General features: G+C 43.3%; 1 protein-coding gene across 1 annotated transcript in view; it reads left to right on the top strand.

Annotated features, from left to right (window-relative positions):
* gpr180 (G protein-coupled receptor 180) overlaps window positions 1-24,394 on the top strand; it is a 174,055-nt gene that overhangs the window by 54,420 nt on the left and 95,241 nt on the right. The window contains exons 2-3 of the mRNA XM_078221646.1: window positions 12,953-13,111; window positions 23,441-23,659. Coding sequence (XP_078077772.1) covers window positions 12,953-13,111; window positions 23,441-23,659 — 378 coding nt within the window. The remainder of the gene's footprint in view (window positions 1-12,952; window positions 13,112-23,440; window positions 23,660-24,394) is intronic.

Here is a 24,394-nt window from a genome sequence, read left to right on the forward strand (position 1 = left end):
GTTGGTTCGGCCGCATTTGGAATACTGCGTCCAGTTCTGGTCGCCACACTACCAGAAGGACGTGGAGGCTTTGGAGAGAGTACAGAGGAGGTTTACCAGGATGTTGCCTGGTATGGAGGGGCTTGGTTATGAGGAGAGATTGGGGAAACTGGGGTTGTTCTCCTTGGAAAGACGGAGGATGAGGGGAGACTTAATAGAGGTGTATAAAATTATGAAAGGCATAGATAGGGTGAACGGTGGGAAGCTTTTCCCCGGGTCGGTGGTGACGTTCACGAGGGGTCATAGGTTCAAGGTGAAGGGGGGGAGGTTTAACACAGATATCAGAAGGACATAGAACATAGAACATAGAAAGCCACAGCACAAACAGGCCCTTCGGCCCACAAGTTGCGCCGATCACATCCCCACCTCTAGGCCTATCTATAGCCCTCAATCCCATTAAATCCCATGTACTCATCCAGAAGTCTCTTAAAAGACCCCAACGAGTTTGCCTCCACCACCACCGACGTCAGCCGATTCCACTCACCCACCACCCTCTGAGTGAAAAACTTACCCCTGACATCTCCTCTGTACCTACCCCCCAGCACCTTAAACCTGTGTCCTCTCGTAGCAACCATTTCAGCCCTTGGAAATAGCCTCTGAGAGTCTACCCTATCCAGACCTCTCAACATCTTGTAAACCTCTATCAGGTCACCTCTCATCCTTCGTCTCTCCAGGGAGAAGAGACCAAGCTCCCTCAACCTATCCTCATAAGGCATGCCCCCCAATCCAGGCAACATCCTTGTTAATCTCCTCTGCACCCTTTCAATGGCTTCAACATCTTTCCTGTAATGAGGTGACCAGAACTGCGCGCAGTACTCCAAGTGGGGTCAAACCAGGGTCCTATAAAGCTGCAGCATTATCTCCCGACTCCTAAACTCAATCCCTCGATTAATGAAGGCCAGTACGCCGTACGCCTTCTTGACCGCATCCTCCACCTGCGAGGCCGATTTAAGAGTCCTATGGACCCGGACCCCAAGGTCCTTCTGATCCTCTACACTGCTAAGAATGGTACCCTTCATATTATACTGCTGCTTCATCCCATTGGATCTGCCAAAATGGATCACCACACACTTATCCGGGTTGAAGTCCATCTGCCACTTCTCCGCCCAGTCTTGCATTCTATCTATGTCTCGCTGCAACTTCTGACATCCCTCCAAACTATCCACAACACCACCTACCTTGGTGTCGTCAGCAAACTTACCAACCCATCCCTCCACTTCCTCATCCAGGTCATTTATGAAAATGACAAACAGCAAGGGTCCCAGAACAGATCCCTGGGGCACTCCACTGGTCACTGACCTCCATGCAGAGAAAGACCCCTCCACAGCCACTCTCTGCCTTCTGCAGGCAAGCCAGTTCTGGATCCACAAGGCAACAGCCCCTTGGATCCCATGCCCTCTCACTTTCTCAAGAAGTCTTGCATGGGGGACCTTATCGAACGCCTTGCTGAAGTCCATATAGACCACATCCACCGCTCTTCCTTCGTCAATGTGTTTGGTCACATTTTCAAAGAACTCAACCAGGCTCGTAAGGCACGACCTGCCCTTGACAAAGCCGTGCTGACTACTTTTGATCATACTAAACTTCTCTAGATGATCATAAATCCTGTCTCTCAGGATCCTCTCCATCAACTTACCAACCACTGAGGTTAGACTCACCGGTCGGTAATTTCCCGGGCTGTCCCTGTTCCCTTTCTTGAATATAGGGACCACATCTGCAATCCTCCGGAACCTCTCCCGTCTCCATCGACGATGCAAAGATCATCGCCAAAGGCTCCGCAATCTCCTCCCTCGCCTCCCACAGTAACCTGGGGTACATCCCATCCGGTCCCGGCGACTTACCAACCTTGATGCCATTCAATAGTTCCAACACATCCTCTTTCTTTATGTCCACATGCTCGATCCTTTCTGTCCACCGCAAACCAGCAGTACAACCACCCAGATCCCTTTCCACCGTGAATACCGAGGTAAAGTATTCATTAAGCAGCTCCGCCATTTCTAACGGTTCCGCACAAACTTTTCTCCCTTCACCTTTTAAGGGTCCTATGCCTTCACATCTCATCCTTTTACTCTTGACATATTTGTTGAAAGCCTTGGGATTCTCCTTAATCTTACCCGCCAAGGCCTTCTCATGACCCCTTCTCGCTCTCCTAATTTCCTTCTTAAGCTCCTTCCTACATCCCGTATACTCCTCTAAATCCTTAACACCTCCTAGCTCTCTGAACCTTCTGTACGCCTCTCTTTTCTTATTCACCAGGTTCATCACAACCTTCGTGCACCACGGTTCCCGTACCCTACCAACACCCCCCTGTCTCATCGGAACGTTGTCATGCAGAGCTCCAGACAAACATTCCTTGAAAATCCTCCACTTTCCTTCGGTACTTTTCCCCAAGAATGCCTCCTTCCAATTTACCCGTCTAATTTCCTCCCTGATGACACTGTATTTCCCTTTACTCCAGAGAAACACTTTCCTAGCCTGCCTGATCCTATCTCTTTCCAATGCTATCGTGAAGGAGATAGAATTATGATCGCTATCCCCAAGATGCTCACCCACCGAGAGATCCTCCACCTGTCCAGGTTCATTAGCCAGCACCAGATCAAGTACGGCCTCTCCTCTAGTAGGCTTATCCACATACTGTGTCAGGAAACTCTCCTGGACACACCTAACAAACTCCTCTCCATCCAAACCCCTAGCCCTAGGGATATTCCAATCTATGTTTGGGAAATTAAAATCTCCCATCATGACAACTCTGTTATTCCTACATCTCTCCAGGATCTGTTTCCCCATCTGCTCCTCAACATCTCTGTTACTATTGGGCGGCCTATAGAAAACACCCAGCAACGTTACCGACCCCTTCCTGTTCCTAACCTCCACCCACAGAGACTCCGTAGTCAATCCCTCCACGGCGTCCACCTTCTCTACAGCCGTGACACTATCCCTGATCAACAGTGCCACTCCCCCCCCCTCTCTTGCCTCCCTCCCTGTCCTTCCTGAAACATCTAAAACCCGGCACCTGAAGCACCCAGTCCTGTCCCTGAGACATCCAAGTCTCCGTAATGGCCACCACATCACAATTCGAAGCAGCAATCCACGCTCTAAGCTCATCCACTTTATTCACTACACTCCTGGCATTAAAATAGACACATCTCAGACCTTCAGCCTGAGCACTTCCCTTCTCCATCACTCGTCTAACCTCCCTCTTACCCTGTTTACATTCCTTATCTATTTGCGAGCTAACCTCCTCGCTCTCAGTCCCCTCATTTCGATTCCCTCCCCCCAACCTTTCTAGTTTAAAGTCTCTCCAGTAGCCTTAGCCAACCTTCCCGGTCATATTTCACACAGAGGGTCGTGGGGGCCTGGAATGTGTTGCCGGGCAAGGTGGTGGAGGCGGACACACTGGGAACGTTTAAGACTTATCTAGACAGCTATATGAACGGAGTGGGAATGGAGGGATACAAAAGAGTGGTCTAGTTTGGACCAGGGAGCAGCGCGGGCTAATTGTTCCTTGTTTCTCGTGGAAGTGGAAATGACTAGGGTTGGGAAGCATTTTCCGATCAGGGCCATTGTGATCTCCTGGACTCGTTTCGATCGCCTCAGGGGGTCGGAGAGGAATTTCCCAGATTTTTTTTTCCCCATATTGGCCCTGGGGTTTTTCACTCTGGGTTTTCGCCTCTCCCTGGAGATCACATGGTCTGGAATGGGGGGGGGTGGGGGTGAGTTAATAGGTTGTAATGAACAAAGCATCGTAGCTGTGGGGGACAGATCGGTGGATAGGATATTGGTATGTAGATAGGCAGGAAAATTGGGCGGGGATCCTGGATTCAGGATTCAATCCTGGACCGGGGAGCGGCGCGGGCTTGGAGGGCCGGGGGGCCTTTTCCTGTGCTGTATTGTTCTTTGTTCTTACCAGCCAGAGCTTTCTCATATCTCCTCTTTGTGTTTCTTTTACCTCCACCCTACATTTTCTGTACTTTACCAATGCCTTTGCTGATTTGCTTTCTTTGTACCTTTTCCTCTTATCCTGAATATCTCTAGTCATCCATGGTTCCCTGGGGGAACATGCTTGGCTTAAACGCCAGTAGCTGTTCCCAGTCTACCATGGCCAGATCCTGCCTTATATTAAACTCTGCTCTCCCCCATCCAAAACTGTTTTTTGCCATTTTTGTCTATTTGTTATGATCACCATCATTAAAATGCTCCCCCACAACCAGAATTATTCTCCAGAATTCGGTCCAGCACAGCTCCTTTCCTTGTTGGGCTGTCTACATATTGGCTTAAAAAGTTCTCCTGTGCACACTTCAAGGCTTTCCTCTTAGAACCATAGAAAATTACAGCTCAGAAACAGGCCTTTTGGCCCTTCTTGTCTGTGCCGAACCATTTTTTGCCTCGTCCCACTGACCTGCATTTGGACCATATCCCTCCACACCCCTCTCATCCATGAACCCTTCCAAGTTTTTCTTAAATGTTAAAAGTGACCCCGCATTTACCACTTTATCCGGCAGCTCATTCCACACTCCCACCACTCTCTGCGTGAAGAAGCCCCCCCCCCCCAATATTCCCTTTAAACTTTTCTCCTTTCACCCTTAACCCATGCCTTCTGGTTTTTTTCTCCCCTAGCCTCAGCGGAAAAAGCCTGCTTGCATTCACTATCTATACCCATCAAAATCTTATACACCTCTATCAAATCTCCCCTCAATCTTCTACGCTCCAGGGAATAAAGTCCCAACCTATTCAATCTCTCTCTGTAACTCAGCTTCTCAAGCCCCGGCAACATCCTTGTGAACCTTCTCTGCACTCTTTCAACCTTATTTACATCCTTCCTGTAACTAGGTGACCAAAACTGTACACAATACTCCAAATTCGGCCTCACCAATGCCTTATATAACCTTACCATAACACTCCAACTTTTATACTCGATACGCCGATTTATCAAGGCCAGTGTACCAAAGGCACTCTTTATGACCCTATCAACCTGTGACGTCACTTTTAGGGAATTCTGTACCTGTATTCCCAGATCCCTCTGTTCAACTGCACTTGTTTTACACATTCAACTAATTGCCATTCTATCACATTCATTAACCCTGGATAAATTGCACTGACCAATATAATCGTATCTGAGGGTAATGGCTAAATGGTCCATCTCAGCTTCTTATTGAGGTCCTCAGCACCACAGTTGTTGGTCTTCAGCCATCTCTATTCATTCCACATGATATCAAGAAACTGCTGAAGGCACTGGATACAGCAAAGGCATGAACCCCAACAACATCTGGCTATAATACTGAAGACTTGTGACCCTAGCTGCAACATTGGCCTCCCAACAAATTAGAAAATTGCCCAGGCATATCCTATTCCATTAAAGACAGGTGAAATCCAATCGGCCAATTACTGCCTCTTCAGCTGCCTCAATCTTCAGCAATGTGTCATCTACCGTGCTTTGTAATGTCCTAACTATGTTAGGGTTTATGGGTTTTATATATGGTTTGCACTTCCAGATTCAAAATGACAACTACAAATTTATTGTAGGATCTGGTGCCTGTACAGAGTAGAAATTGAAATTAAAACAAGAGTCTGACATACCCCAATAAAATCACCATCAAATCTTGAGTGGCTCTTAAAGCAACCATGCAATGACTTAAATATATAATGTCCTCTGCCTTTGCTTTTGTAATCATGACAACAAATTACTATAATGTTACACATAGGATCAATAATACTCTAGACACAGTACTGTCCACCATTATTCATTATGCACAGTCAATAAGAAAATTGATCAGGAAGACGTCTATTGCTCTTTGGTTCTATACAACGTTCTGGAATTTGGCTGTCCTTGACCCTAGAGGACCCTTAGAACCTCGGTAGACAGTTCTTCTCTTAGAAGTAATTCTGCACTATAATTCTCATGTGAATACTAGCATGGACACAATCACCGGGCAACTCCAATTCAACTAAGTCTTCTATGGTAGTATTCACAACACTAGTAAAGAAGTTGGTACTACTGAAGATGATTCTGAGAAATCATTTTGAGATGACGACAATTGGTCAGCATAACGTCGCCAAACTCATTCATCTTCGTTTTGAACTGAGAGAATAAGAAATTAGACCTATTTTTGCTAAAACCATGGCTGGTACCCATTTATGCGGTGGCATTATTACATGCTGACACTTGATGATCTTGTTGAAAATAGCATTGTTTTGCCTTCATTTCTCAACCAGCAACTCGAAACGTGCTATATTTCTGAAGTTTCTGGAGGTAATAATAAATCAAATATTGTTCTCCACTTTCCCTTGAGTAGTAATGCAGCTGAACCTTGAGTAGTCACGAGTCGTATTTTTATAAGATGGCAAAAAACTATTTGCACGAGATAATAACGAACATTATTCTCTTGAAGCTTTTAAAGAATGTTTCAAGGATTGTATGAATCTGTCAGCCAATTCATTGGTTGATGGATGATAAGGTTTGGATTTTATATGCAGAATACCATTTAATTTGAGATCCTTAAACTCTTGAAGTAAACAGTGAACCATTATCGCTAACAATCTATTCCAGTTTATCAAATCTTGCAAACATTTCATCAAATTTTTCAGTGGTTTGTTCAGTTGTAGTAGACCTCATGATAATTTCTAGCCACTTTGAATGGGCATCAATTAAGAACATGTAACTCTCAAACAGACCAGCAAAATCTACATGCAATCATTACCATAGCACTTTAGGCCATTCCCAAGGGTGTAAAGGAGACAATGTTGTTGTATTTCTTATTTGTGTACAGGATTGACACTTTCCCACTTTTTCTTCAATCTGGGCATCCACACCAGGCCACCTAAAATAACTATATGCTAATTCCTTCATCCAGACTATACCAGGATGTCCTTCATGTAGTTGTTCAAGAACTTTTTCACGCAGACTAGGAGGAATGATCACTGGGATTCCCGACAGTAGACATCAACCTTGGATGGTCAACTCAAACTTTCTTGACACACGTGGTTTCAAATCAGGATGCATACAATGTGTTCTGACCATCGTTCCTTTCAATACCATATTCATCACCTTCCCCATCATGGGATCATTTCTGGTATGTCTTTGAACTTGAGATAAAATAATCTAGTCGTGGAAAATAAAGAATATTAGCAAAAACTAGTTGGTGGCAAATGCACAGTAGGTGAAGCTAAGTGTGATAATGCATTAGCATGGCACTCTGATCGATGATACTTATATAGGATTGTGCAGATAAGATCAGTGACCATTTTTGTACTCAGCTAACAGCTAATGAAGGTTTACCTTTAAACAGCCCAAAAATAATAGTAGGGGTGGATGATCAATCAATAAAATGAAATGATGACCATATAAATAATGATGAAACCTTTGTATGCCAAAAATTATACTCTGTGCTTTTTCTAGCTGAGCATAGTTAGATTCAGCACTGGCCAGAGTATGCAAAACAAAAGCTACAGTTCATTCTTCGCCCAAAGATATATTATGTGAAATAACTGCCCCCTATTCCATAAGGTGAAGCATCACAAGCAAGCAGTATGGTAGCTTCAAATTAAAATGAACCAATACTTCAGACTTCTGCAAAGCATCTTTGACATCCTTGCATGCTTTCTCACAATCTGTTGTCCAGTCCCATTGCATAATTTACTGTGTAAAACAGTAATGACATCAATAATGTAGCTATGTTGGGAACAAATTTGCCGTAATAATTTACTAATCCTAGAAAGGACATCAATTGTGTCACATTAGTCAGACATAGTGCTTCTAAAATAGCTTCCATCTTTTTAGGTGCTTTAGGTTGGCCTTTACTATCAATAATATGACCCAAAAACTGGACCTATTCAAGTGCTTTTGTTCTGGACCCTGTAATTAGAATATCATTCAGCTAACATTGTACACTAGAGAGAGCATGTAAAATCTGATCTATCAATCTTTGGAATAGGGCTGGTGCAGATGTCATTCCAAAAGGCAATCTTTTATAACTGTGATAACCCCCAGGACTTGGGGAATCATTGATTGACCTCCCTATGGAAGACATATTGCAGGGAATACCCAGAGTGGCAGTTTAGCTAGATGATGTTCTAATCATGGGATCCACTGTCAAAGAACAACATGAAAGTTTAGTAGAAGTCTTACAACGGCCAGGGTCAGACTAAAAAGAGAATGTGTTTTTAAATTAGCTGAAGTAACATGCCTTGGATGCAGGGTTGAAAAAGACAGCCTATACCCAGTCAAGGAAGAGGTAAGAGCCATGAAAGAGGCTCCAGCATCAAGGAATACGACAGAATTAAAATTGTTTCTTGGCCTCGTAAGTTATTATGGGAAGTTCATTCCAAACTTGACAACCTTATTATAACTCCTGCATACTGTGTTGAAAAAACATCAGAAGTGGGCAGGGAAAGAACCACAGGAACACGCTTTTGTGAGGGTCAAGCATCAATTGCAGTGTTGACCCATTTCAACCATAGGGAGGTCCATTTGACCCGGAAAGACCTTTGGTTGTAACATGCGACACCTTTTCCTATGGTATAGGAGCAGTACTGTCACACCGATGGAACACTGGGAAGGAATCCCCGATTGCATATGCCTCAAGGACATTAGCTGACACGGAAAGAAGGTACGCTCAGATCGAAAAGGAGGGTCTGGCACGGTTCTTCGCAGTGAAGAAATTCCATCAATATGTTTCTGGTCGACATTTTACCATCATAATAGACCACAAACCTCTTTGGGCCTTTTTTCCGAGCACAAAACGATTCCTCCTACAGCGTCAGTCTGAAGAGGCACTTAATAGAACATAGAACATTACAGCGCAGTACAGGCCCTTTGGCCCTCGATGTTGCGCCGACCTGTGAAACCAATCTAAAGCCCATCTAACCTACACTATTCCAATATCATCCGTATGTTTATCCAATGACCATTAAATGCCCTTAATGTTGGTGAGTCCACTACTGTTGCAGGCAGGGCATTCCACGTCCTTACCACTCTCTGGGTAAAGAACCTACCTCTGACATCTGTCCTATATCTATCACCCCTCAATTTAAAGCTATGTTCCCTCGTGCTAGCCATCACCATCTGAGGAAAAAGGCTCTCACTGTTCACCCTATCTAATCCTCTGATCATCTTATATGCCCCTATTAAGTCACCTCTTAACCTTCTCTCTAATGAAAACAGCCTCAAGTCCCTCAGCCTTTCCTTATAAGACCTTCCCACCATACCAGGCAACATCCTGGTAAATCTCCTCTGCACCCTTTCCAATGCTTCCACATCCTTCCTATAATGCGGCGACCAGAACTGTACGCAATACTCCAAGTGCGGCCGCACCAGAGTTTTGTACAGCTGCAACATGACCTCATGGCTCCAAAACTCAGTCCCTCTACCAATAAAAGCTAACACACCGTACGCCTTCTTAACAACCCTGTCAACCTGGGTGCCACCTTTCAGGGATCTATGCACGTGGACACCGAGATCTCTCTGCTCATCCACATTACCAAGTATCTTACCATTAGCCCAGCACTCTGTATTCCTGTTACTCCTTCCAAAGTGAATCACCTCACACTTTTCCGCATTAAACTCCATTTTCCATCTCTCAGCCCAGCTCTGCAGCTTATCTATGTCCCTCTGTAACCTGCAACATCCTTACGCACTGTCCACAACTCCACCGACTTTAGTGTCATCCGCAAATTTACTAACCCATCCTTCTATGCCCTCATCCAGGTCATTTATAAAAATGACAAACAGCAGTGACCCCAAAACAGATCCTTGCGGTACACCACTAGTAACTGAACTCCAGGATGAACATTTCCCATCAACCACCACCCTCTGTCTTCTTACAGATGGCCAATTTCTGATCCAAACCACTAAATCACCCTCAATCCCATGCGTCCGTATCTTCTGCAATAGTGCCCATTGCTGTATAAGCACACCCTGGAACATAGACCAGGGACATAAGTCGCTGACGCAGGCGCCCCGAGTTGTCTACCTTCGCCCAAAAGCTCACCATCACCTTTGAAAATAGACAAAGTTGTAATGGTGTTAAATTTTATGGATAACTTACCAACTTCAGCAAAACAAATTAAGACTTGGACTCGGAATGATCCCACATTGGCAAAATTAAGCCACATAATATTAAATGGGATTTAATGGGATTGAGGGCTATAGATAGGCCTAGAGGTGGGGATGTGATCGGCGCAACTTGTGGGCCGAAGGGCCTGTTTGTGCTGTGGCTTTCTATGTTCTATGTTCTATAAATGGAGGAATGCAAGAATGTCTGGCACAAGACTTGAAGCCGTATATGACAAAGTACCCAGAATTAAGGCAGCATTATCCAATGGGGAGCCCAGATAGTTATCCCACACCCCACCAAAGGCCTATCCTTCAAGAACTTCATGATGGTCATCCAGACATATCAAAAATTATGTTAGCAAGAAGCTACATCTGGTGCCTGGAATCGATGGAGACAGAAGATGGTAAAAACATGCAGAATGTGCCCAGAAAACCAGAAGGCACCACCTATAGCTTCCCTACACCCTGGGGATGGCTAGGAAGACCATTGGTTCAGGTGCATGTGCAGGACTGTTTATGGGTTCAATGTTTCTGGTACTAATCAACGCCCACTCTAAATGGATGGAGGTGCACTGGATGACATCCACCACATCCACTTTATCGCAGAACATGATAGAGAGACTTAGGCAATCTTTTAGTACTCGTGGAATCCCAAAAGTTTTTGTGACAGACATTGGAACCCAATTTACCGGCAGGGAATTTAGGACATTTGTGGAAACAAAGGGAATACGACATGTCCGCACAACTCCTTACCATCCTTTATCAAACAGATTAGCGGAGCAAGCAGTCCAAGTTTTCAGAAAGGGAGGAGAAATTTCTTCAGCCAGAGAGTGGTGGGTCTGTGGAATTCATTGCCACAGAGGGCTGTGGAGGCCGAGACGTTGAGCGTCTTCAAGACAGAAATTGATAAATTCTTGATTTCTCGAGGAATTAAGGGCTATGGGGAGAGAGCGGGTAAATGGAGTTGAAATCAACCATGATTGAATGGTGGAGTGGACTCGATGGGCCGAATGGCCTTACTTCCGCTCCTATGTCTTATGGTCTTATGGTCTTATGGACTGAAAAAATAGAGCAGGTGGTCCATAGGCTCAAAATTGGCCCCTTTTCTTTGTAATTATAGAACGATGCCACACACAATGACAGGCTTAGTCCCGGCTGAGTTCGTGATGGGCAGATGCCTATGGACCAGGCTAAGCCTTACCTTCCTGAACTCGAGTAAGAATTGAAGAAAAGTAAGAAGCCCAAAAAAGGGGCCATAATAGACTAAAAACTGATTTTTGTTTTGCCAGGAGAAACGGTCCAAGCATGAAAGTCTGGAGACAGCACCCCATGGACAGCAGGAACAATTCTTTCAAGAATAGGGCTAGTGTCTTGTACATTAAAGGTTAGGGACAAGATCTAAGGAAACATGTAGACCACCTACACCGTCGGGAGCTGTTGACAGGAACAGCAAGCATGCCATCTGGAACCCCAAGTACACTGAGAAACTACAACGCAACTTAATCAATGGGAGGCTCAAAAACAGCCTATGAGATTTCCAACTCCAAAATGGAAACAGAAGGAGCGGTATCTCAGCCAGAAGTCATCATTGACGAAGAACCACCTCCCAAGGATACTTCAGTTATCCAGAAAGAGTCACTTGCCAATAAAGTGTACCCCACCTGATCAGGTGGCGTATGAAATAGAGAGAAGGCCACGGGCCAAAAGATGAAGATGGCCCATGCGCCCAAAGAGAGAGAGAGCACTCAGACTCGTAGGGCTAGGGGTATGATAACCCCCAGGACTTGCATGGGGAACTACTGATTGACCTCCCTGTAGGACTCATTGAATAAGAGCTTTCCGGGGATTAATAATTAACTCAGCAGATGGAGCTTGTATACTGAGCCTTATATGAAGCAGACCCCTGAGTAGGTCTATTGTTGCATTGTCCCAGCTGGGATCTTTTTTGTGTTCACTACAGGCTTGTGGTTTTTGCTTTACTTTATTTTGTGCAATAAAGCGCTGTTCCTTTACAGCTGACTCCTTGAATACACTAATTCTATTTATCCAGAAGGTGCTTTATGTCTGTTTAGGCATCAACCAATCTGTTGACAGCACTCCAGTTAAGCTTTATCTTCTCTAACCATGGTCTCTGGAATAGAGCTGGAAAATTACCACTGAACACATGGAGAGACAACTCTGCTTTTTGCCCACTGAAGTCCATGTTGACCATGATGTAACCTTTTAATGACACATCTCTGTATATGTCCTGAAAATCACATCAGCTGGTTTTTTTAAAAAGATGCTTCACATTTTGTTGGTACGTAGTCTCAGCAATTAAAGATGCAGCAGCACCAGTATCAACCTCCATCCTAATAGGTTGTCCACTTAACTTTGGTATCACCTAGAATCTGTGATTCACCCTGTACGGATAAGACTTTCAGTCCTTCGCTGCCCCCTCCCCATGCCGAACCCCCGTGCTGACACCTAGGTGGGTACTGCCAGATGGGCACTGCCTCGCCATCCAGCAGCTTCAAGCTTGTCTTCGAGCTCCCCAATATGGCCATCACTCCTGTTGGTGGAGACCTGCAGTGGTTCTCGCCGCACCCGAGGGTCGGATGGTACTGGGAGCTGGGAGAATCTGGTGTCAAACAGGCCAAGCGTATTTAAATGCTACTTTAAATATGCTAATCAGCCTTGCACCTTTTCTGAGGGAAAGAAAGATTGTACTTTCAGTATTTGATTTCGCATTGAATTCCTCCATTCAAAGTTGCATTTACATTATGTTTATTGCTGCCAATTAAGATATATTATTTCCGTATGCTTATGTTGACTTTTGGTCATTTTGGGACCTTAAAGTATGATTTTATGTTTAATTCTTAGGTACGAATGGCTTACTAAGCTGTCAAATAGCCAACAATACAGTGGCTGTGGATAATGATGCCAAGCTTTACCTCTTCCACGAGCAGGAGTGGTTGAAGCTACAAGAGGAAATTGAAGGAGTTCGCTGTTTAGTGAAGTTCTCTGAAGCCCGGCTAACAGGTAAGTTACCTCATAACCACCTTTGCTAAAGGTAATGATTTTGCGATCCAGCCAATCATACCACTTTGTAAACAAATCTATTCATAATACTTTGGACAGAATCATAGAATAGAATCATAGAATTCCTACAGTGGAGAAAGAGGTCATTCGGCCCATCAGGTCTGCACCGACTGTCCGAAAGAGCATCCCACCCAGGCCCTCATCTGTTCAATTCCCATAACCCTGTCCATTTACCATGCCTATTCCACCGAACCGACACATCTTGGACACTAAGGGTCAATTTAGTATGGCCGATCCAGCTAACCTGCACATTTTTGGACTGTGGGAGGAAACTGGAGCACCCAGAGGAAACCCACGCAGACACGGAGAGAACATGCAAACTCCACACAGAGTCATCCAAGGCTGGAATTGAGCTCAGGTCTCTGGTGCTGTGAGGACTACTAACCACTGTGCTGAGAGGTATTGAAAGATTTGAAATAACAATGTGTGGCTGTTAATGTTCCATTGGTAAATAATGGTTGCCCTGATATACAATTTGGAAATTACGTGATGTGATATTGAGTTGTTTGGAGGTTTAGCCCCTGATCTATGGCCTGAATTTGTCATCCATCAGACACTCACTCGGTGGGTCCGAAAGTGGGAACAAAATGCACTCCCAGCCACAGTCGGCCCCAAAACACGGTTTCATGTTGGGTGGCCAATTAACAAGAAGCCAACATGAAATGCACGCTGGGAAAGGCTCAGCACTGCCAGGGAGGGTGGGAAGAAGGTAGATGCCGGGAAAAGGCAGGGTGCAGGCTGCCACTTCTAATATACTCCCTTAGGGTGACAGCCACTCTAGAGCTGTCTCAGGAAGCTGCTGACTTGTTAAAATGAATAAATTGCAATCGAAAACTATGCAAAGAGTATCCAGGCAGCACATTCAAACGCAAACCTCAGTCCAGACATATTTTTCAAATTTTATTTCAGCTTGACATTTCAGCCCTAGTTCAAGGTTGCAGCTAAAACGTAAAGGCTGCCTTGTCAACCAACCAGCCCACCAACCATAATAGCAGACAGGTAAAATTGCATTCAATTGGCCTCTTAATGGGTTAGGTTACTAAGTTGATTGTTGGTGGATGCGCTTCCAACTCATGCGCTCCTGCCATCAAAATATTCTGAGTAAGCAATGATGCTGAGATGCACACCTGGTATATTTTCACAAGATGAATCCAAGGATATTGAAGGAAGAGAGAGAGTGGAAATTGCAGGGGCACTGGCCATAACTTTTCAGTCTTTCCTAGACTCAGGAGAGGTGCCAGGGGACAGGAGAATTGCAAACACTGTGCACTTGTTCAAAAAGGTTGTAAGGATAAACTCAAAATCAGTTTAACTTTGGTGCTGTGGAAACTTCTACAAACAATTATTCAAAATAGAATTAATCACATGGAAATATAAGTTGATGAGGGAGAGCCAGAATCGATTTCTTAAGAGGAAATTATGTTTCACTAACTTGCTAGAAGTCTTTGAAGATGTAACAGAGTGGATAATGCTGTTGATATTGTGTACATGGATTTCCAAAAGGCATTTGATACAGTGCCACACCACAGACTTGAGAAAAGTTATAGCTCATGGAATAAAAAGGACAGTAGCAATGTGGATACACAATTAGCTGAGTAATAGGAAACAATGAGTAATGGTTAATGGATATTTTTCAGGCTTGAGGAAAGTTTGAGGAGTTCTCCATGGGTCTGTATTGGGACCCTTGCTTTTCCTGATAGTGTATGTTAATGATGTAGACCTTGGTGTGTAGGGGACAATTTCAAAGTTTGCGGAAGACACAAAACTTGGAGGCAATATGAGGAACTTCAAAACTACATAGATAAGTTGCTGGAATGGTCAGATAGATGGCAAATTAAGTTTCAATACAGAGAAGTATGAGGTGATTCATTCTGGTAGGAAGAACATAGAGAAACAATATAAACTAAGGAGTACTACTCTAAAGGGTGTGCAGGAGCAGAGGGACCTGGGTGTATATGTGCATAAGTCATATAAAGTGGCTGAACAGGTGGAGCGAGCAACTAGTAATAAAGCCTAGGATACACTATATTTTAATAGTGACATTGAATGCAAGAACAAGGAGGTCATGATGAACTTGTATAAGACACTAGTTGGTATGTTTTGTACAGTTCTGGGCACCACACTTTAGGAAGGACGTGAACACATTGGGGGAGAGTGCAGAAGAGGTTTACAAGAGTACTTCCAGGGATGAGAAACTTCAGTTATGAAAATAGATTGGAGCAGTTGGGATAGTTTACTTTGAGAGAAGAAGGCTAAGAGGAGATTTGATAGATGTGTTCAAAATCATGAGGGAGGTGGTCAGAGTGGATGGAGAGAAACTTGTAAACAGATCAAGAATGAGAGGCACAGATTTCAAGTAATTTGCAAAGGAAGCAAATGAGATGTGAGAAAATCTTTGTCAGTGGTTTGAGTCTGGAATACACTGCCTTGAAGTGTGGTGGAAGCAGGTTTAGTCAAGACATTCAAGGGGGCATTAGATGATTGTTTGGACAGAAACAAGGGTTCCAAGGAAAAGGCAGGAGAATGACGCTAAGTTATAATGCTCATTTGCAGAGCCAGTGCAATCACGATGGCCTGAATGACCTCCTTCTGCACTGTACCAATTCTGTGATTCTGAGTTCCTGATAGCTCTGTGGGACACTGAACCCACCTTCAAACCGACATGAAATTTGGGAGAGCAAGATTCCAAAGAAACTCGGGACTGAGTTTCGACCTTCCACCAAACCATGCTTCCCCACCTGCCACAAAGATTAGACCCATTGGAACAAAATATTCAAGAGCAGGAGTAGACCATTTGAACATTCAAGCCTGCTCTGCCATTCAATAAAAATATCACTGATATGATTGTGATTTTTTTTGTCACTTAATTATTCCTTCTCTCCACCTCACAGATCTCTCTCGTTTATGCTCTCCTTGCTGAAAAACTGTTATTGCTAACATCTACCAGTTCTGATGAAAGATCATCAGTCTGAAACATTTGGCTTGATTTTATAGGAAATCAAGAGGTTGGTCCTATAAAATATGGTGCCATGCATGTAAGCCTAAAGAATGATTCATAAAGTAACAGTATTTATTAAATTAGTTTTTTTTTAAACCCAAGGCATAATGTTCTTGTATGCCCTGTTCTCATTCTCAAGACCAGAGAATATGTAAAGGAGTAGAAGAAAAAATGTTTCATTTTTCATAAAACTATTTATGCTAGAAATTTACCTATTTCCAAACAAAATTAAAACCAGTATTTGAATAAATAAATATATGATGTCATTTTTTATAATTCACACAGATCTACTTCAGAAAGCTGGAAGCAAAAGCAATTATTTTGTTTTTGTCAAGCTTCTTTATTTGATATTCATTGACAGAATTTCATTGTGTAATTGTTTTTAGACAATGTGTATTAAGTTCAATTTCTTTCTCACTGCTTTGATTTTGAAATTAGTTTTTGAACACTGAATGACTGTGTTACTCAGGAGCTGTCATGAGCTGCTAATTACACCAACATAGAATATGCATGCCATGTTATCTTTTGTTTTGCCACAATAATACTTGGCCTTGTCAAGAGGCCTTTTTTCAGCCATGATTGAAATGGCATTGTTTAAAAGGTTACAACAGAAAATGAAAGGCCAACATTTATTTTCAGGAAGCAAAAGATAGTCAGCCTTTGATGTCAAGAAACTGAGAACCCGATTTATTAGGATTTCAAAGCTATTGATCAAGGTGATGCTCAATTATATAGAACTGATGAATTGAGTTATCATACACAGATTGCTTGCATTCAACAAAACAAAACCAAAAAACTTTGCAGTCAAAAATCTCTAACAGTGCATTCTAATTATTTTGTATGTAGTGTGGCCACAATTATGTAATTATAAACATTAAGTCCCATTGTAGCAGATACGTAATTTTGTTTTCTATTCCAGCTTTCAAGACAAAACTGTACTGAACTACAACAAAATTATTTTTCAACACTATCAAGCTAATTTTGTCACTCGTATTGTCTCAATTTAGTGTATTTTTTTCCCCTCACGTTGCCTTTGATTCTTTTGCAATCCACCTCAACTCATTGTCTTCTGGTTCTTGTCTCTCTGCTAATGAGAGCAGTTTTTTCAGATCTACGGTGTCCAGACTCCTCATGATTTTGGTCAACTCTATCAAATCTGCTTCACATCTTCTCTTCTCCAAGGAAAACAACCATAGCTTATCCAATCTCTCCACATAAAAGTGAAGTTCATCATCCCTGGAATTATTCTCATAAATCTTTTCTTCACTCTCCAATTCCTTCAAAACATTCCTGAAGTGTAGTGCTCAACTTTGGGAACACAACTCCAGTTGAAGCTGAACTAATGTTTTATAAAGGTTCATTATAGCTTCCTTGTTTTTATACTCTGTTGCTGAACTTATAAATCCCAAGATTCCATACACTTAATTGATTACTTTCTTGCTACCTTCAACAACTTATGCACGTAAACCACCAGATCCCTCTGTTCCTTTAGAATTGTACATTTTGTTTTATATTGCCTCTCCTCATTTTTTCTACTAAAATGCATCATTTCAAATTTCTCTGGATTAAATTAAATCTGTTGCATGCCGCCCATTTCACCAGCCTGTCTCCATCCCCTTGAAGAGATCAGTGTCCTCCTTAAAGTTCATTCTACCTCCAAGTTTTGTGCAATCTGTAGATTTTGAAATCGTGTCTTGCATGCTCAAGTCCAGGTTATTAATACAGATCAAGAAAAGCAATGGTCCTAATACTGATTGCTGGGGAACCCGACTATGCATCTTCCTCCAAATTGAAAAATAACATTCACTGCTACTGTTTTCAATCACTCAGCCAACTTCATATCCATTCTTTCATTGGCCCTTTTGCTTCATGGGCTTTAACTTTTGTGTGGCACTTCTATCAAATATCTTTTGGAAGTCCAGGTACACCACATGAAGTATATTACTCTCATCAACTCCTCCTGCTACCTCATTTAAAAGAAACACTCAAGTTCGAAGTAATATAATTTGCCCTTAACAAATCCCTGCTGGCTTTCTTTAATTAACTCACATTTGTCCAAGTGCCTTGTTAACTGTATTGCAGCCTTTTGCCAAAAAGATTGCTCAAGCATCAGATCCAGCACAAGATCAGGTGCAATGCCTTTTCTTGTCAATTTGGATCTTGTATGTCTTTCTTGTGGGCCATGAATTGGATTCAATTTGAACTGGAATTGGTTTTTGGAGTAAGTAAGTAGATAGATTATAAGCTTGCTCTGTCCACTGTGCAAATAGGCTCTTTAAATTTAAGAATGGAGTGTAACATTTATTTAAAAAAGCAGTATGGTCATCCAATCCAAGGCCAGCTTGAGGTTCATGGCACATTGAACCCCAGTACTTGGACTGTACTGGAGGGTGGCTTTATCAAACACAGTGCCGTGCCATTGAAACACGATGAGCTCTAATCTTATTAAAATAAAACTATGTGCGGGGAAATAAGGAGGCCAATAAAAAATATTGTGACTGTCTGTGTATTTTTTTCTATACTTGTTTAAGTTTTTAAAGAAATGGGAATATATTAATGAAGTTGTAAGTGTAAGGATGCACATATTCAACTGAATTTCCTCTTTGCTTTAATTTATAAAAAGTCATAAACTTGGAAATATCAGGTATTGGAAATAAAGTTTTAAAGTCATCTGAAAAAAAAGCTTACCCACCACTGAGGTTAAACTATTGGCTTCTGGTTGCTGAGCTTATCCTTGCATACTTTTTTGAACAAGATTGTAACATTTGGGTTTCTCCAATCTTCTGGCACTTCCCCTGTATTTGAGGCAGATTGGAAAATCCTCTGCAATTTTTTTACTCTTATTTTTCTCAGTATCCAGGGTGCATCTGATCCAGTCTCTGACTTACCAACTTTTCACTTCAGCCAGCCTTCCTATTACCTTCACTTTATCAATATTTTTCTCTCAATCCTCTATCACAATGACTTGGGCAGCAGGTTTGTTCCTTGGAATGACAGATGCAAAGTATTTGTTTAGTTCCTCAGCTTGTCCCTTTGCTTCAAAGTGCAAAACTGCATTTTGGTCTCTAATTAGCCCTGCTCCCCTTTTTACAATCATTTTACTATCATTTCTCACTGGAAACCAATCGGAGCTGATTATCTTATGGAAATCTCCATTTACCATCCCAGGCCCACAAGCATCTCTTCCCCCCACCCCCCTGCATGGATTGTTTCCCCCAGCGGGTTTAGCAACTGCTCTCCACTAATGGGGAACAGATATCCTGACCCCATGGTGGGGACAGAGGCCATTGAAGCCCCCTCCAGGAGTTGGAGGCAAGGGGCATACTGGCACTGCCCACCAGGCACTGGACAGTGCCAGGGGATGGGGCATACTGGGAGGGGCGGGGACAATTGGGGGGGGGGGGGGCCTGCTGCCACTCTACACTTGGAGCATTGGGAGGGGGAGGAAGGAGGACGAATGGGCCTGGTCATCGGGGTGGGGGGTGGTGGGAGAGATCAGGGCTGGCAGGGAGGCCCAGTAGGCCAGCGATTGGAGGTAGGGGGTCTGGAAGGCTAGCAATTGGGGGTTGCAGAGCTGGCCAGCGATCAGGAGGCTGGCAATAGGGAGCCACTGCGCACGTGCCAATCGGCGCAAGCATAGTGGTCCACTCAGCACTATGCTGCCAGCCCCTTGGGCAGGAATAGGCCCTGCCCCCTACTTACCAGAGTGAATTACGCTGAGGCACTCTGAATTGTTCAGAGTGTCAGAGATTCGATCTGGTTCGTACACCCAAAAAACAGGCGGGAAATACACCGTTTCCCCACCTGTTAGGCACTTAGGTTTCTTTGGGAGAATCCCAGCCATGGCGTCTGTGCTTTGTTTTGTTTATAATGAGATTTTGTAACTGATATTAATGTACCTAAATGTTTATGTAATTGTGCTATTCATCTATGCAGCTGTAGTGGATACACACTATTTCTGAATCAAACTTCTCCTTTGGCAATGTCCTTAGGAATATCTTTCCAATATATCCATGAGATATTTAGCTACAATCTGTAAAGGAACAAAGGGACCTGGTGGTTTATGTGCATAAATTGTTGAAGGTGGCAATAAAGGTCAAGAAAATAATCAATAAAGTGTATGAGATCTTGGGATTTGTAAGTTCAGCAATAGAGTATAAAAACAAGGAAGCTCCGATGAACTTTCAAAAAAAAATTGGTTCGGCTTCAACTGGAGTTGTGTGTCCAAAGTTGAGCACTACACTACTGTGGCTCTGTTTGATTCTGACCTTTGATTTCTCCGCCTATTACTTTTCTTATTCCCCTTACTGTCTTTTGTTCCCGTCCTTGATTCCTCCTCGCCTAGGTCCCCCTCACCCTGCCATATTCGTTTAAACCCTCCCCAATCACTATCAAATATTACCCTTAGGACATCAGTCCCAGTCCTACCCAGGTTGGTACTGGTCCCCACTCCCCCTAGCACCATCTCTTCAGCCACATATCCATCAGATATATCCTGCTATTTCTACTCTGGCAGTAATCCTTAGATCACTATCTTTGAGGTCCAACATTTCAACTTACTTCCTAACTATATTCTGCTTTCAAGACCTCATCCCTTTTTGCACCTATGTCATTTCTACCAATGTGTACCATTTCAACTGGCTGTTCACCTTCCCCCTTCAGTATGTCCTGTAACCACCCCAAGACATCCTTGACCCAAAGACCAGGGAGGCAACATACCATCTTGGAATCCCATTTGCAGCTACAGAAACACCTATCTATTCCCCTTAGAATTAAATCTCCTGGAACTGTTGCATTCCCACACTTTTTACTTCTCACCTGTGCAGCAGAACCAACCATGGTGCAATGAATTTGGCTGTTGTTGCTTTCCCCTTGGCCATTCCCTAAACCTTGCTAAAGTCCATGTAGACAACATCGACTGCACTGCCCTCTATCTTCTTGGTTACCCCTTCAAAAAACTCAATCAAATTCGTGATTTATGATTTACCACTTAAAGCCATGCTGACTGTCCCCAGTCAATCTTTGCCTCTCTAAATGCCTGTAGATCCTGTCTCAGAGTACCTTCTAACAACTTACTCACTATAGAAGTTAGGCTCACTGGTCTGTAGTTCCCAGGCTTTTCTCTGCAGCCCTTAAACAAAGGCATAACATTTGCCACCCTCCAATCTTCAGGCACCTCATCTTTGGCTGTCGATGATTCAAATATCTTTGCTAGGGAATCCGCAATTTCCTCTCGAGCCTCCCACAACATCCTGGGATACACTTCATCAGGTCCTGGGGATTTATCTACCTTGATGCGCTTTAAGACTTTCAGCACCACTTCCTCTGTAAAATGTACACTTCTCAAGATATTACTATTTGTTTTCCCAAGTTCCCTAACATCCATGCCATTCTCAACAGTAAATATTGATGAGAAATATTCATTTAGGATCCCACCGATCTCTTGTGGATCTGCACATAAAATTAACTTCTTGATCCTTGAGGTCCTACTCTCTCCCTAGTTACTCTTTTGCCTTTTATGTATTTGCAGAAGCTCTTTGGATTCTCCTTTGCTTTTTCTGCTAAAGCAATCTCGTGACTCCTTTTTGCCCTACTGATTTCTCTCTTGACTTTACTCCGACACCCTCTATACTCCTCAAGGGATCCACTTGGTCCCAGCTGCCTATGCGTGTCATATGCCTCCTCCTTCTTTTTGACCAGGGCCTGAATATCCCGAGTCATTCAGGGTTCCCTACTTCTACCAGTCTTGGCCTTCACTCTAAGAGGAATGTGCTAACCCTGAACCCTGGTTAACACAATTTTGAAAGCCTCCCACTTACCAGACGTCCCTTTACCTGCCAACAGACTCCCCCAATCAATTTTTGAACCTTCCTGTCTGATACCATCAGAATTGGCCTTGCCCCAATTTAGAACTTTAACTTTTGGGCCAGACCTATCATTCTCTATGGCTACCCCAAAACTAATGGAATTATGGTAACTGGTCCCAAAGTGATCCCTCACTAACACTTCTGTCACCTGCCCTTCCTTATTTCCCAAGAGGTGGTCAAGTTTTGCCCCCCCTCAGTCAGGCCATTCACATACTGAATGAGAAATTCCTCTTGAATACACTCACCAAATTTCTCTCCATCCAAGCCCCTAATATTATGGCTGTCCCAATCAATGTTGAGAAAGTTAAAGTCCCCTACTATTACCACTCTAGTTTTCTTGGCGTTATCTGTAATCTCCTTACATATTTGTTCCTCAATTTCCTGCTGACTATTTGGGGGCCTATAGTACAATTATATCAAAGTGATCTCCCTTTCTTATTTCTCAGTTCTATCTATATATACTCAATGGGCGAACCCTCAGAAACAGCCCCCCCCGCGCCGTGATGTCCTCCCTAATCAAAAATGCACTTCCCCTCCTCTCTTACCTCAATGGTGGAAAGAAATGCTGCAGTGGACTTTTGACAGAAAGTAGTTCTTGTTATACAAGATTTCCAGCGAACTGTACACCAGAAGAGGATAAGGGACTTTCATTCACAGATACTCAACCTACTCCTGTGCCCACAAGTCCAGTTCAACCAAGACAAACGTCAGTTGTCTTAGTGCCTACTGAGTCACCAGTGGTGTTGTGCAGGTCACAATGTCATTGCAAAGGCTTCTGAAATATTGATGTCTAGTTGGGACATGAGTTTCATTATGTTTCTGTCCTTATGAGGGATTGAAATTGGGGGTGGGGGAGAGAGAAGTGTAATAGAGTTTTATATTAAGCATCTTCCTATTTGAATGTATAGTCGGTATGACCACACGAGTAACTTTATCAGTAATGCAGGTTTAGACTTAACACGAGGGATCTGCGTAGCTAGCTGCCTCCAGTTCCGAGCCTATGCTGTACTGTTATTTCATTATTTTTATAAGTAAAGAGATTGAATATCACAACGGATTTGACTACCTTTTTGTGGCCAGGTTACCACAGCAAGGTACTTCGAAGTGGATTTACACGTGTCATTCACTACACATTGGCCAAACCCTAGCCACAGATAATTAGAGAAGTCAGGGGTATCAAGTCCTACTGCACACATCTGAGCATAGTCACTGCTCGACTGTGCTTGAAACCTCCTAGTAGCTAATTTTAGAATAATGTGAAGTGGAAGAAAATGGGACAAAATATGAATTATTGGTTTAAAATGCTATAATTAATTGGTATAGTGTACACTTTTGCTGAGCAAAAACTAATAATGAATTCTACAATAGCACTTTCAATACTGAAAGGTCTTTTTTGTGTTCCAGTTTCATTAGATGAGGTGGAAAACAATCAAACTATTTCCCAGTTTCTGCACCCTCAAGCTTGGTACATTGTGTATGCAGATAAATTCACCTGTCCAGAAGATGACGAAGATAGAAGAGGTACTGGGGGCTTTGTTGCAAAGACTATCAAGTTTAAACTTTTGTTACTGAACCCAGATGCAGCCAACAATCCACTGGATCACTTTAGTGCCGAGGAGTCTGGTAAGTAGGTGTGCTTTCTCTACTATACCAAGGCCTCTGCCAATACTGTTCTGAAATTGGACTTGGGTGGGAGCATTCAGGATGACACTTCACCCAAATTTCAATTTTTGCCCTGTGAAAGCACAAAAAAATGTTTGAGATTTGGGACTTAAGCCTATGCTCCACTGGTCTCTGATTATCGTGCACAATTAATATGGCACTTCATAGAAGTCATAGAAACCCTACAGTGCAGAAGGAGGCCATTCGGCCCATCAAGTCTGCACCGACCACAATCCCACCCAGGCCCTACCCCCACATATTTACCCGCTAATCCCTCTAACCTACACATCCCAGGACTCTAAGGGGCAATTTTTTTTTTTTAACCTGGCCAATCAACCTAACCCGCACATCTTTGGACTGTGGGAGGAAACCGGAGCACCCGGAGGAAACCCACGCAGACACGAGGAGAATGTGCAAACTCCACACAGACAGTGACCCGAGCCGGGAATCGAACCCGGGACCCTGGAGCTGTGAAGCAGCAGTGCTAACCACTGTGCTACCGTGCCGCCCACTGTGCTACCGTGCCGCTCTTTTCATAAAAGAGAACAGTAGATCTTTGTTGCTCACCAGCAGTTTGCAACACAGAGCCGACTTTGTCACCTTTACAAAGCTGACCCTAATTACATTCTAGCACTTATTTCAATGGCTTTTTTTTTTATTATGCAGAGATTGTGTACTCGGGAACAAGTTTGGACA

Source organism: Mustelus asterias, chromosome 10 (assembly GCF_964213995.1).
Source record: "Mustelus asterias chromosome 10, sMusAst1.hap1.1, whole genome shotgun sequence".
Lineage (NCBI taxonomy): Eukaryota > Metazoa > Chordata > Chondrichthyes > Carcharhiniformes > Triakidae > Mustelus > Mustelus asterias.